This window comes from Lissotriton helveticus, chromosome 10, assembly GCF_964261635.1.
Source record: "Lissotriton helveticus chromosome 10, aLisHel1.1, whole genome shotgun sequence".
NCBI classification, from domain to species: domain Eukaryota; kingdom Metazoa; phylum Chordata; class Amphibia; order Caudata; family Salamandridae; genus Lissotriton; species Lissotriton helveticus.
Window position 1 is genome coordinate 669,768,116 of NC_136071.1, and position 12,313 is coordinate 669,780,428.

The 12,313-nt window shown below is 45.2% G+C and overlaps 1 protein-coding gene across 2 annotated transcripts in view; it reads left to right on the forward strand.

The window, feature by feature from the left end:
• Window positions 1-12,313, forward strand: part of LOC144784447 (sodium channel protein type 5 subunit alpha-like) — a 1,060,325-nt gene that overhangs the window by 809,768 nt on the left and 238,244 nt on the right. For both annotated transcript variants that reach the window (XM_078663204.1, XM_078663205.1), the window contains exon 18: window positions 8,007-8,133. In XM_078663204.1, the coding sequence (XP_078519330.1) occupies window positions 8,007-8,133 (127 nt within the window). The remainder of the gene's footprint in view (window positions 1-8,006; window positions 8,134-12,313) is intronic.

The following is a 12,313-nucleotide window of genomic DNA, read 5'->3' on the forward strand; positions in this document are numbered from 1 at the left end:
CTATTTAGCCTGCTGAAAGGGGTTGTGTTCCGACCGCTGGTTGGTGGAGACATTTTGACTATATTCTGGACCTGCGTTGTCGCGTAATGCGTCATATGACGCGCCGCGTTAGCGCATCCGGAAGTCATCCGGGGCGCGCAGCGCGTAACGTAAGCATAACAAGTCATGTGACTTGTTAATAAAACTTTTCATTGGTTCATTTTACTTTTCTTATTCTAATGATGAAAGGCTTGGTCATATGACCTAAAAATTACGCTTTTTATTACTTCCGAACATTATTTTTTCTTAAATATATGTTATAATGTTCCAGGCTAATGTACTTTCCCGGAAAATGTACAACTGTCCTGCAAGTAAAATATATTCTTTTTTCGAGAAAAAGAGCGTTTCTTCGTCCCATGACGGAGCCGTTGAGCAAAAGAGGGTCGACCTGCTGTCTTAGTCGCCGATACGCCTGAATATGAGATTCTTATCGATCACTTTATGTTGCAGGAATAGAAAACACAACAGCCCTTGACCATTTATCTTTACTGCGTTCCTTTGTATTATACCTTTTACCCTTCATGTAATTGGTCTGCTTTATTTCACTTGCCTTTTAATGATTCTAAAACAGTGACTATTATTAAAAACTTTACCAATGTATATACTACTACCATGTTTTCTTTTAAAAACCTTTATTGTGAAAATTTCATTATACAAATACGAGCCTATAACCATGTGGGCCTGCCACGGAGCAAACTGTAATCGTATATGATGAGTAGACATTTACACTGTAGAGGAACGTAACGGGCGGGCCATTAGGTTGCAAGAACTAAGGTGTCTAACAGTTACGGAATCGGTGGACGTACATTTTATAATTAAAATACGACAGGGCCAGTTACAATAAAATTATCTAGATATACATTTGCGGGCAAGTACCATGGGTGACGTTAATTCGAACTTTCAATAGTACAGTAATCAATAACACATCAGAACTTAATATCAATAGGGATGTCGAAATATTCAATCAATTCTCGTCCCCGCCCGCCATGTGCTTCAAAACTGCATACGTATCTCGTGATTTCAAGGTTCTGCAACCAGTACACAACAAGGAGTTACGAGTCCCATTTATTCCGGTGCCATTTTGGGCGAGGACGGGCAGGTCCAGGATATAGTCAAAATGTCTCTACCAACCATCGACTATGATGATGTTCATATGCTGTATTTATTAGAGTAACACTCATCTGTCCACATGAAATTAATTTGCCACAATCTAAACATGTCATTTTAATCTTTCCAAAGTTCTTCTAAATATTTGGGACCGTTTCCATTGCCTCTGATGCTGTCAGTGCCACTTCTTTGATGAATGTACTAGCAGGTCAGGGGTTCTCCTCCAAATCTCTCTTTTATGCAGCACTATAATTAATTGGTGCCACCTCTCCATATGACGATGCATGGTATAGTTACCATAACTATATTTTTTTTCGGTTCCTCTGGAGAGTTCATCGTGGCAGATGAAGCGTGTAACGTACCGGGCATTTACCTTTTTTTGCATGTACAGGAAAGGAAAAAAAAATCGAGCGTCCGAGTTCTAAGGTGTCCCAGGGCCATTTAAGTGGACCAGGCCCAAATCCAAAGAACAGGCCGCCATTTTGAGAGTCCTGTTGCAGCCGCCTGTCGCTGTAGCATCAAGAGCAGCCGAAACTCAGCTGAATGGCAACTGAAACGGTAAAGGGGCGCCCCACTACAGCAGACGAGCCTCCACCTAGGAAGGCCCGTTCACGCCGCCTCCCCCCCCCCTTCGGGCACCCCACGCCGTTATTCGGAGCAGTATTGTAGGATGGCCACACCAGTGCGGCAACTTGCTAGACATCACCTCGGTGGTAACCGAATCTCAACGCCTTGTGGTGCCTTCTATTCAGAAAACATTGTTATGCTGCCTTCGACCTATTCGCCGCAAGTGCGCACACAACTCAACTGCATAGCTTGCTAGACACCACCTCGGTGCCATCCGGATCTTGGAATCTCAGCGCCTTTTGGTGTCTTCTCTTCAGAAAATATTGTTGCGCTGCCTTTGGCCCCATTCGCACATCGGTCCGCTACTGATGCCATCTCACAGGCTAATGGGGCGCCCCACGCCGACTTTCAGCATTGTAGGATGACCACACCAGTACAGCAACTTGCTAGACATCACCTCGGTGCCATCCGGATCTCGGCGCCCCACTGCAGATGAAGTGCCTCTCAACTATGAAACCACCACGGTGACATCCGGATCTTGGCGCGTTGTGCTGCCTTCGGCCTATTCGCACATCGGTCCGCTACTGACGTCATCTCACAGACTAATGGGGCACCCCACTCCGAGTTTCAGCATTGTAGGATGACCACACCAGTGCACCTTACTAGACACCACCTCGGTGCCATCCGGATCTTGGCATCTCAGCGCCTTGTGGTGTCTTCTATTCAGAAAATATTCTTGCGCTACCTTTGCCCCATTCACACATTGGTCCGCTACTGACGCCATCTCACAGGCTAATAGGGCGCCGCACGCCGAGTTTCAGCATTGTAGGATGACCACACCAGTACAGCAACTTGCTAGACATCACCTCGGTGCCATCCGGATCTTGGCATCTCAACGCCTAGTGGTATCTTCCATACAGAAAATATTGTTGCGCTGCCTTTGGCCCCATTCGCACATCGGTCCGCAACTTAGACATCACCTCGGTGCCATCCGGATCTTGGCATCTCAGCGCCTTGTGGTGTCAGTCAGAAAATATTGTTGCGCTGCCTTTGGCCCCATTCGCACATCAGTCCGCTACTGACACCATCTCACAGGCCAACAGGGCGCCCCACGCCGACTTTTACCATTGTAGGATGGCCACACCAGTGCCACAACTTGCTAGACACCACCTCGGTGCCATCCGGATCTTGGCATCTCAGCGCCTTGTGGTGTCTTCTATTCCGAAAATATTGTTGCGCTGCCTTTGGCCCCATTCGCACATCGGTCCGCTACTGATGCCATCTCACAGGCTAATGGGGCGCCCCACGCCGACTTTCAGCATTGTAGGATGACCACACCAGTACAGCAACTTGCTAGACATCACCTCGGTGCCATCCGGATCTCGGCGCCCCACTGCAGATGAAGTGCCTCTCAACTATGAAACCACCACGGTGACATCCGGATCTTGGCGCGTTGTGCTGCCTTCGGCCTATTCGCACATCGGTCCGCTACTGACGCCATCTCACAGACTAATGGGGCACCCCACGCCGAGTTTCAGCATTGTAGGATGACCACACCAGTGCACCTTACTAGACACCACCTCGGTGCCATCCGGATCTTGGCATCTCAGCGCCTTGTGGTGTCTTCTATTCAGAAAATATTCTTGCGCTACCTTTGCCCCATTCACACATCGGTCCGCTACTGACGCCATCTCACAGGCTAATAGGGCGCCCCACGCCGAGTTTCAGCATTGTAGGATGACCACACCAGTACAGCAACTTGCTAGACATCACCTCGGTGCCATCCGGATCTTGGCATCTCAACGCCTAGTGGTATCTTCCATACAGAAAATATTGTTGCGCTGCCTTTGGCCCCATTCGCACATCGGTCCGCAACTTAGACATCACCTCGGTGCCATCCGGATCTTGGCATCTCAGCGCCTTGTGGTGTCAGTCAGAAAATATTGTTGCGCTGCCTTTGGCCCCATTCGCACATCAGTCCGCTACTGACACCATCTCACAGGCCAACAGGGCGCCCCACGCCGACTTTTACCATTGTAGGATGGCCACACCAGTGCCACAACTTGCTAGACACCACCTCGGTGCCATCCGGATCTTGGCATCTCAGCGCCTTGTGGTGTCTTCTATTCCGAAAATATTGTTGCGCTGCCTTTGGCCCCATTCGCACATCGGTCCGCTACTGCCGCCATCTCACAGGCCAACAGGGCGCCCCACGCCGACTTTCAACATTGTAGGATGGCCACACCAGTGCGGCAACTTACTAGACACCACCTCGGTGCCATCCGGATCTTGGCGCGTTGTGCTGCCTTCGGCCTATTCGCACATCGGTCCGCTACTGACGCAAACTCACAGGCCAACGGGGCGCCCCACGCCGACTTTCAGCATTGTAGGATGGCCACACCAGTGCTGCAACTTGCTGGACACCACCTCGGTGCCATCCGGATCTTGGCGCGTTGTATTGCCTTCGGCCTATTCGCACATCGGTCCGCTACTGACGCCGCCTCACGTGCCAACGTATTTTCTCCGCATTTTATACCCTATGCCGCATAACAGGTCATGTGACTTGTTTATAAAACTTTTCATTGGTTCATTATACTTTTGGTTTCCTAATGATGGAAGGCTTGATCATATGACCTAAAAACAACACTTTTCATTGGATGAAAACTTTTTTTTTTCCCAAACGATGAAAGCCCCACCTTGTTTCTGGATGTTTCAGACTGAAGCTGGCGTCAGCATGAGAGCACCACCATCTCGTAGCTCCGTCGTGGTCATTCCGCGAGCAATCATGGCAACCGCTCCCCACCAGAACCCTACAGGAGTCGGGGGCCCCCAAAACTTTTGATGAATCCTCAAGGCGGAGGGGACGCTTTCGAGAATGGGGTCCAAGACCTAGCAGACAAGCGTCCGATTTCCAAGGTGTCCCAGGGCCATTTCAGTGGACCAGGCCCAAAAAGGAAAGAGCCTGCCGCCATTTTGAGAGTCCTGTGACAGCCGCCTATCGCTGCACCGCACTCAGCTGAATTGCGGCTTTTGACACAGTGGACCAAAAACGGACGGAATGGCAACTGAAACGGTAAAGGGGCGCCCCACTACAACAGATGACACTCCACCTGGAGAGGCCCGTTCACGCCGCCTCCCCCGGGGCGCCCCACGCCGTTATTCAGAGCAGCATTGTAGGATACCAAAACCAGTGCGGCAACTTACTGGACATCACCTTGGTGCCATCGTTCTGCTGCCTTGGAACTATTCGCACAACAGTTTGCTACTGATGACCCACCCCCCGCGACGCCCCACGCCGGAAATCTGGACGTTGTGCTGCGTTGGGACTATTCGCACAGCCGACCGCTACTTCGTTGTTTTTCCCTAAAAATGTTTATATGTTATTACTATTTTTGTTTTCTTGTATATATTTATAAGTTATTAAAGTTTTATAATCTTACTACTTTGTCGGAGTGCTATATATTTTTAATGTGACACATAATTGTAAAAACTTTGATGTACAAAGAGTCATCCCTGGAATCTTCCGCTTCAGGCTCGGTCCCCTCCCCAATCACAATACAGGATGGTTTTCAGATAATAGGAACGCGTCTGCTGTGACGGATCTCATCGAGTTTGGGCCTTGATCTACTATAACTCCTTTGAAGAGGGGTGATTCTTTACCGCTGGGGCCATAAACTACATCTGCAGGGCTAGCTGATACCCTAGGACCAGCCTGGACAATCGGACACAGAGGAAAAGGAGTGTCAGAGGGTGCGGTAGTGAATAGGGCGAAAGGGAGGTGTCGGGCGGGCACAGGGTGTGATTCTCAGGGAAGAGCAGCGCAGATGGGGGGAGGTTTATTACCCATGCATAAGACAGAGAGCGGGGGTGACCACTGCCTGGGGGAGATGCTTGCGAGGGTGGGGAGCCATGCTAAGGATCGACAGCGTGCACAGAGTGGGTCTGGTCAAGGCATCTAAAATGGCTGCCGTGCACGACAAAAGTGTGGCATTTGAAAAAAGACAAGATGGCGCAGACAATGTTTTTCAACACTTCCTGATTTCCTTCGAATCGAACGTTAACAGACGTTGGGGCATATTACCAAAGTTAAGCGATATTTATCCCTAACGATGCTTAGCAACGATTTTTTTACCGCTAAGCATCGTCAGAAATTATCGCAGATAAACCTTGCTATTATCAAGGTTTATCGCAAATACGATAATAAACGACCGCAATGCATTAATATCGCTGAAAACTCAGCGATATTCATGCATTACCGAGCTAATGCTCTTAGCCATGTTATCCACCTCCATTGGATAACATGGCTAAGAACTGCTCAGGGCAGGTGCTAGCTTTTGGAGATATTCGCGCTTATCTCGAATATTTCCAAAAGTTGATAATAGGAGATAGCGATGTTAGCGACTGTTTCCAGTCGCTAACATCTTGGCATGCCCACTTTGCATGTCATTAGTGATAAATATCACTCACATGCAAAGTGGGGCCCAAGATGGTCGCTATCTCCTACTAGCCGTCGCTAACTGGTGTTAGCAACAGCTAGGTAATACAGATATAATTTTATCTCCGCGAAGCGGAGCGCTGTTACAGATATATATCTTGTTTTTGAACGTTAATTTCTCAAAATCCACTGAAGCACATATATTGAGACCTAGCAAAGGCACATCGAGCTACCAGTCCCTACAATTTTGCCAAGTTTCGTGCAAATCCATTCAGCCGTTCGATTATTATTATTATTATTTTTTTGCCCCGCGGGGCCCTTTTAAAACCTCCACATCAAACCTAAGAGGTCAAGGAGGATCTACTATGCCCCCTTATGGTCATTTGCCCCTTCGCTTTGGCCTCCTCTTGTCTCTCGATCCTACCGAGAGACAAGATGGCGGCCGCTACGGACTGTTTGCAATGTTTACAGACGCCGGAGAACCAATCAGCTTCGCAAACCTCCGTTACGCGAAGCGGAGCGCTGTTACAGATATATATCTTTTTTTGAACGTTAATTTCTCAAAATCCACTGGAGCACATATATTGAGACCTAGCAAAGGCACATCGGGCTACCAGTCCCTAATATTTTACCAAGTTTCGTGCAAATCCATTCAGCCGTTCGATTATTATTATTATTATTTTTTTTTGCCCCGCGGGACCCTTTTAAAACCTCCACATCAAACCTAGGGGGTCAGCGAGGATCTACTATGCCCCCTTATGGTCATTTGCCCCTTCGCTTTGGCCTCCTCTTGTCTCTCGATCCTACCGAGAGACAAGATGGCGGCCGCTACGGACTGTTTGGAATGTTCACAGACGCCGGAGAGCCAATCAGCTTCGCTACGCGAAGTTCCGTTACGCGTACAGTCCGCGAACCGGAGCGCTGCCCGGTCCGCTGTTACAGATATATATCTTTTTTTGAACGTTAATTTCTCAAAATCCACTGGAGCACATATATTGAGACCTAGCAAAGGCACATCGGGCTACCAGTCCCTACAATTTTGCCAAGTTTCGTGCAAATCCATTCAGCCGTTCGGGCTAAAAGTGAGGCCAACCGCCCTATGGAAAACTCTATGTTAAAAACACGTTTTGGGACCCCCCTTTTTTCTCGGCCCCCCCTTGACGAACCCCCCCCAAATTTTCAAGGGCTGCTCAGAAACAAAATGTGCCATTTTCCTGAAAATTTCAGCCAATTCCGTCCACAAACGCCAAAGTTATTAGACATAGAATTTTCAAAAATCCCATTGAGAAAAAATCCTAACTATATATACCTACTGGCGACCGCCAGTAGGTAATATATATATATATATATATATATATATATATATATATATATATATATGCATTATATGTGGAGTTAGATATAGAAAATCTATACTTACCTTTCGATACTTTGCTTTAGATAATTTGTCCTTGATATTTCTATACCACGATATTCTATATTCGATAATCAGGGGGAACACCAATGTTTTCTGTGTTAGATATATGTGATATTAAATGTGTAGTATTTTTTTTCCAGATCAGTATTGGGTTTAAAAAAATATATAAATGAAAAATATAGTGTTTTCTACTGGCTGTTGCAGTGGTCTTTCAGAACATTGCAAACAATGCATAATATTACCTACAATAATGAATTGAGACACAGAACCAGCACAAAACCTGAAATTATTGTATGAATTTTGACCTAGCGTAAAACTGTCAAGATTAAAGTGATATGACAAAATTTAAGTCAATGGCACCTGAAATCCCCCTCCATTGAATGCAGGTTGACGTAGACTAATAAAGCATATATTGATGTGGCTTTCTGGGTCCTTCCACAGAAGCAGCTCGACGAGACCAGCTGCTCCGAAGGCAGCACGGTGGACCTGAGGAAGTCGGGGGATCTGATGGACAAGGTGTCGGTGATGGCCATAGAGTCTGCGGAGCCCGAGGAATGCTTCACGGAAGGTAGGCCCGTCTCTTACCTCCTAGTGATTGCGAGGTGTGGCCTGCAGCCCAGAGACCCCTTGTCGCCTTTCCAACATGTCTCCACATTAACACCGAGGCACTCTGGCCTCTTGCGTTTTCATTTCTCTGGTACACTTGACTTTGAAGATAATGCTAAAAACACATACGCAACAGACAGCAGGACCTTGTTAACATTTGCATTTGAATTTCTAATGGCTGATAAGCACCGGGACATTCTTTGAACCACTGCCGCTGCTTTCCGGCAGAGGAATTCTTTTTGCGGTGTCCCTGCCTGTTATAAAGATGTGGCTGGTCAGTAGGGTTCACTGCCTACTGCGAGGTCTGCGAATATCTAGTTACCGCACAACAGTGACCGTGACCACACTACATATGCAGTTCTTGCATTCATTCATTAACAAAAAACAAACAAAAGGCCCACCCTATTCGTAGGATATTTCCAACTGCTAAGTTCACTATATGAGTGCAAACATATCCTTTGTGAAAGCAAAAATCATCTTCCTGTTTTATAGAATTAGGAATTATGAGATTTGGTGCTTTCAAAAAGAATATTCATGAAAGTAAATGTAATCAGCACTCAGGCACTCATTAGCAGTTGCATGGTATTGGTGGGGGTGGAAACTCTGTACTTGAAATTAATGTTACAGATAACTAACCCCCACCAGTACCATGCAGTTATGAGGTGATCCCCCAAAATAGGTAATTCACGTGTGGGTCTGGTTTTACCTGGGAGATTCTTTTTCCCTGTTTTGGGGTGATTAATGCTCAAATTTAGTACCTGCTCTGAGAAGTTGGTAAATGTGAGCTGAGACGCAGCTACTGGGTAGGGGCAGTGGGAAGCGTTGGCAGGGTGGAGGAAGGAGGAATACGAGGGAGCATTACATTACCCCCTTGCTGAAATAAATACCTATTTGTTAAAGCCAGGAACAGTGGCTTGGCAGGGGTTGCAGTCGCACCCTCGTGCAATGTTACTGGCCAGAATTACCAGTAGTAACATCTGATCACTATTCCGGCAGCTGGGAAAACTGGGTACGGGAACACCAGACTGGTCAAGATCAGGTAGAACATGAACCCACCCAGGCATACTGCTTCTCCAAAATTTAGTGGTGAATTTGTGAACATCCGTGGTTGACTCCACTAGTAAAAGTTGGGGAACAACTTCAAATTCACCAGCTCGAGGTCTCTTCACCAAATTTTTTCAGGTACATTTCGACACTAAATTTGCTTGAAAATTTGTTCTTAGCAGGAGTGAATGCACTTTTTGGAAGGCAATGGAAATTGGGCATTGGCATATCTTACCCCTGAAGATCCCGCTTCAAGGACGCAGCTCACTGTCTGTTGATCTCCAGCGCTATACGTTAAGCTCAAAAGTGCCTCTTGCTCAATGACCTGGATCCTCTTTCACCTGCCTTCCTAGGTCTCTGTTATAGTCTAAGTTATAGCTGCAATGCCTTCTCTTCCAGTACCAACCCACCCCCCTTCTTTATGGTTATTGCACATGGCTCCCTTTTCTCACTCGAGCTGCACTGCCCTCTTTTCTTACAACAGCTTCCTTCTTTTTCTCTTATACTCACTTCTTTTGGTACATTTACTCGTCCTGTATCCTATGCCCTACTCCTACTACCTAAAGAAGAAAAAAAACAGACCTTGTATAATGTAACTGGGGCTCATTAAAGCGCCCCAATGCCCTTGGGCCGAGTCACGCTATATAAAACTGAAAAATAAAAATTAAATACGCATCCTTTACTCCTCTATTTTTCTCCCGCTCCATCTATAACCTGATGCATCCATATATTCCCCGTGTGCTAACACGTCTCTGTGTACACATACAAAAAAGCTGTTCCCTAAACAAAGTCACCTCACGAAAGAAGTACATAATGGATACTCCTCATAGTAACACGTCCAATTGTAGGCCTGGGAGAGATGTAAGATTTACATGCAAAGATAAAAAACACACAGAATGGCCCAATGACTACAAAATTCAGAAACACAGAAATGACACAGCAATTGTTGTTCGCCAGAACCAGGTGACAGGCAATTATCCCCTTATAAAGACCACATGGGTTTTCACTAACCCTGCAACACATCATTGTGAATGACAGTACTGAACATATTTCATTAGCCAATAAATTATATGACTCAAGTTTGGAAATGTCGTTTGTTGACCAACCTGTCTCTCTGTTCAGAGACATATAAATCATTTTATTGAAGTCACGACAGTTCTGTTTTATCATAGTGCATGAAGATTTAAAGTGTTTTATTTTATCATCTGGTGAATTAAAAATCCAAAACATGGAAAGATAAGTCGTGCAAAGTTATTGCTCCTCGTGGAAAGTACCCCTTGCCTTTTGCCATGCCCAGTCTGTTCTGAGAATTGCAGGGAAACAATACCACATTATTGTAAAATGTGCTTTTAGCTGGCATGTTTTGATCGATAATCTTTCCAAGCATATTTATTGGTTCTGGGTAAAAACTCAATAACCTTTAGTATACCTTTGACATCTATTGTGCGTTGGAGCACTTATCATGGCCATTCGCTCAAAATGAACTAATATGGCAAGGCGTGTTTGCCCTCTTTCTTTCTAGATTAAAATAGTCCATTAAATGTATACAATTCCAATCTCACCTGAACAACAACATCCAACCGTTATTTTCTATCAGTCATTCAAAGCCTCAACACACAAGGCAACACAGGAAAACCGTATGTAACTGCAGTGAGCCGCAGCAAAAAAGAAGGAAGAAGGCTGGGTGGTCAAAGATTTTAATATCTCTGGAATGTTGTTGAGCTTTGTTATCTTTAGAGGTGCTTTGTGTAGTGACAATGAAGGAGATTGCATAATGTTAGCCTCTGGGTCTTGACATAAAAATACGCACGCAAATGATGGGGGTGGTGATGGTTTACACTACTACTAAAATACATTTTTGTGATACTAAACTACCATGGAACAAGTCTGAATGTACATTAAAAAATAATAAGTGATTTTGGAGTTATTCTCCTGATGCAAGAATGAAGTCCAAGCTATAACACAACATGAGGTTTTAATTTATGGATGGAGGGAGGGTCTATTTCTTAAATACTAACAATACCACATCAAAAGGTACAGTGGCCCAACAGATAATAACTGACTTACTTAAAGCACCAACTCGGCCAAGATCTTTCAGGCCATAGGGCATAGAGAATATAGAATTATAAGTATAGTGAGACATGCCAATAGCAACACACATAACATTCAGGGATAAGCAGTTTCCAATTTGTCAACAAAATAGGAAGGGAGCTGTCAGTGTTTGGGTTGTCAGCAAGGAAGAGGAAAGATTTATGCATTGTAATCTACATCCACACCTGACTAGGGAAAAGTCGGGGACATTTTTAGCAGAAGGCAAAGAGAGAGATATGCCCAATACTTCCTAGCATCATGATAAGCAATAAGACAAAATGTGCCCTTTGCCAATGAAAAATAATGTTGAAACCCCAACAAAGATCAGAAAAAGTAAATTAGGTCATTTTTACAATTCTCAAGGTACCAGAAATATTTATGTCTATTGTGAGAAATAGGGTTATTGGTTGAAGGGGTTGTGAGCCCTTCTCAAACAAAAACCATAATCCTTGTCAGGGTGAACCACAAAAGTCACTAAATTATCCTCTGCTTAACCCTCTAGTAGAGTGACATAAAAGTAGTCAGGCTTAATCTAGATGCAATGTATTATTTATGCAGCACTTAAAGTGGAAACACAACACAAGACAAATTGCTCATGGATTTAGAAATAATAGATGTTGGCCTAACGGCTAAGGCGCTCGACCTCGGACCTGGGGATCTGGGTTCGAGTTTCGGTAACGACGCCAAAAACCTCCTGTGATTCTGGGCAAATCACTTAATCTCCCCGTGCCTAAAATGAAAGTGTGTCCTCATGTAACGTAACTGGTGCTATGTAAAGCGCTCTGATACCTGATTCGGTTTGGGTCTAGTTCGCGCTATATAAAACTCTGCAAAAAAAAAAAATATTTAACACCAAAAGAACAAAAATCCAATCAGTAGAAAGGGAGATATGAAATTTCAAATATTTAAGGTAGGTATAATAGTGCCTAAAAGGTTAAAAACGCCACTCCAGGCTATCTGGTTGTGCGAGTCTGGGTGAAAGTCACAAGTTCAAGCCGACTGTGATG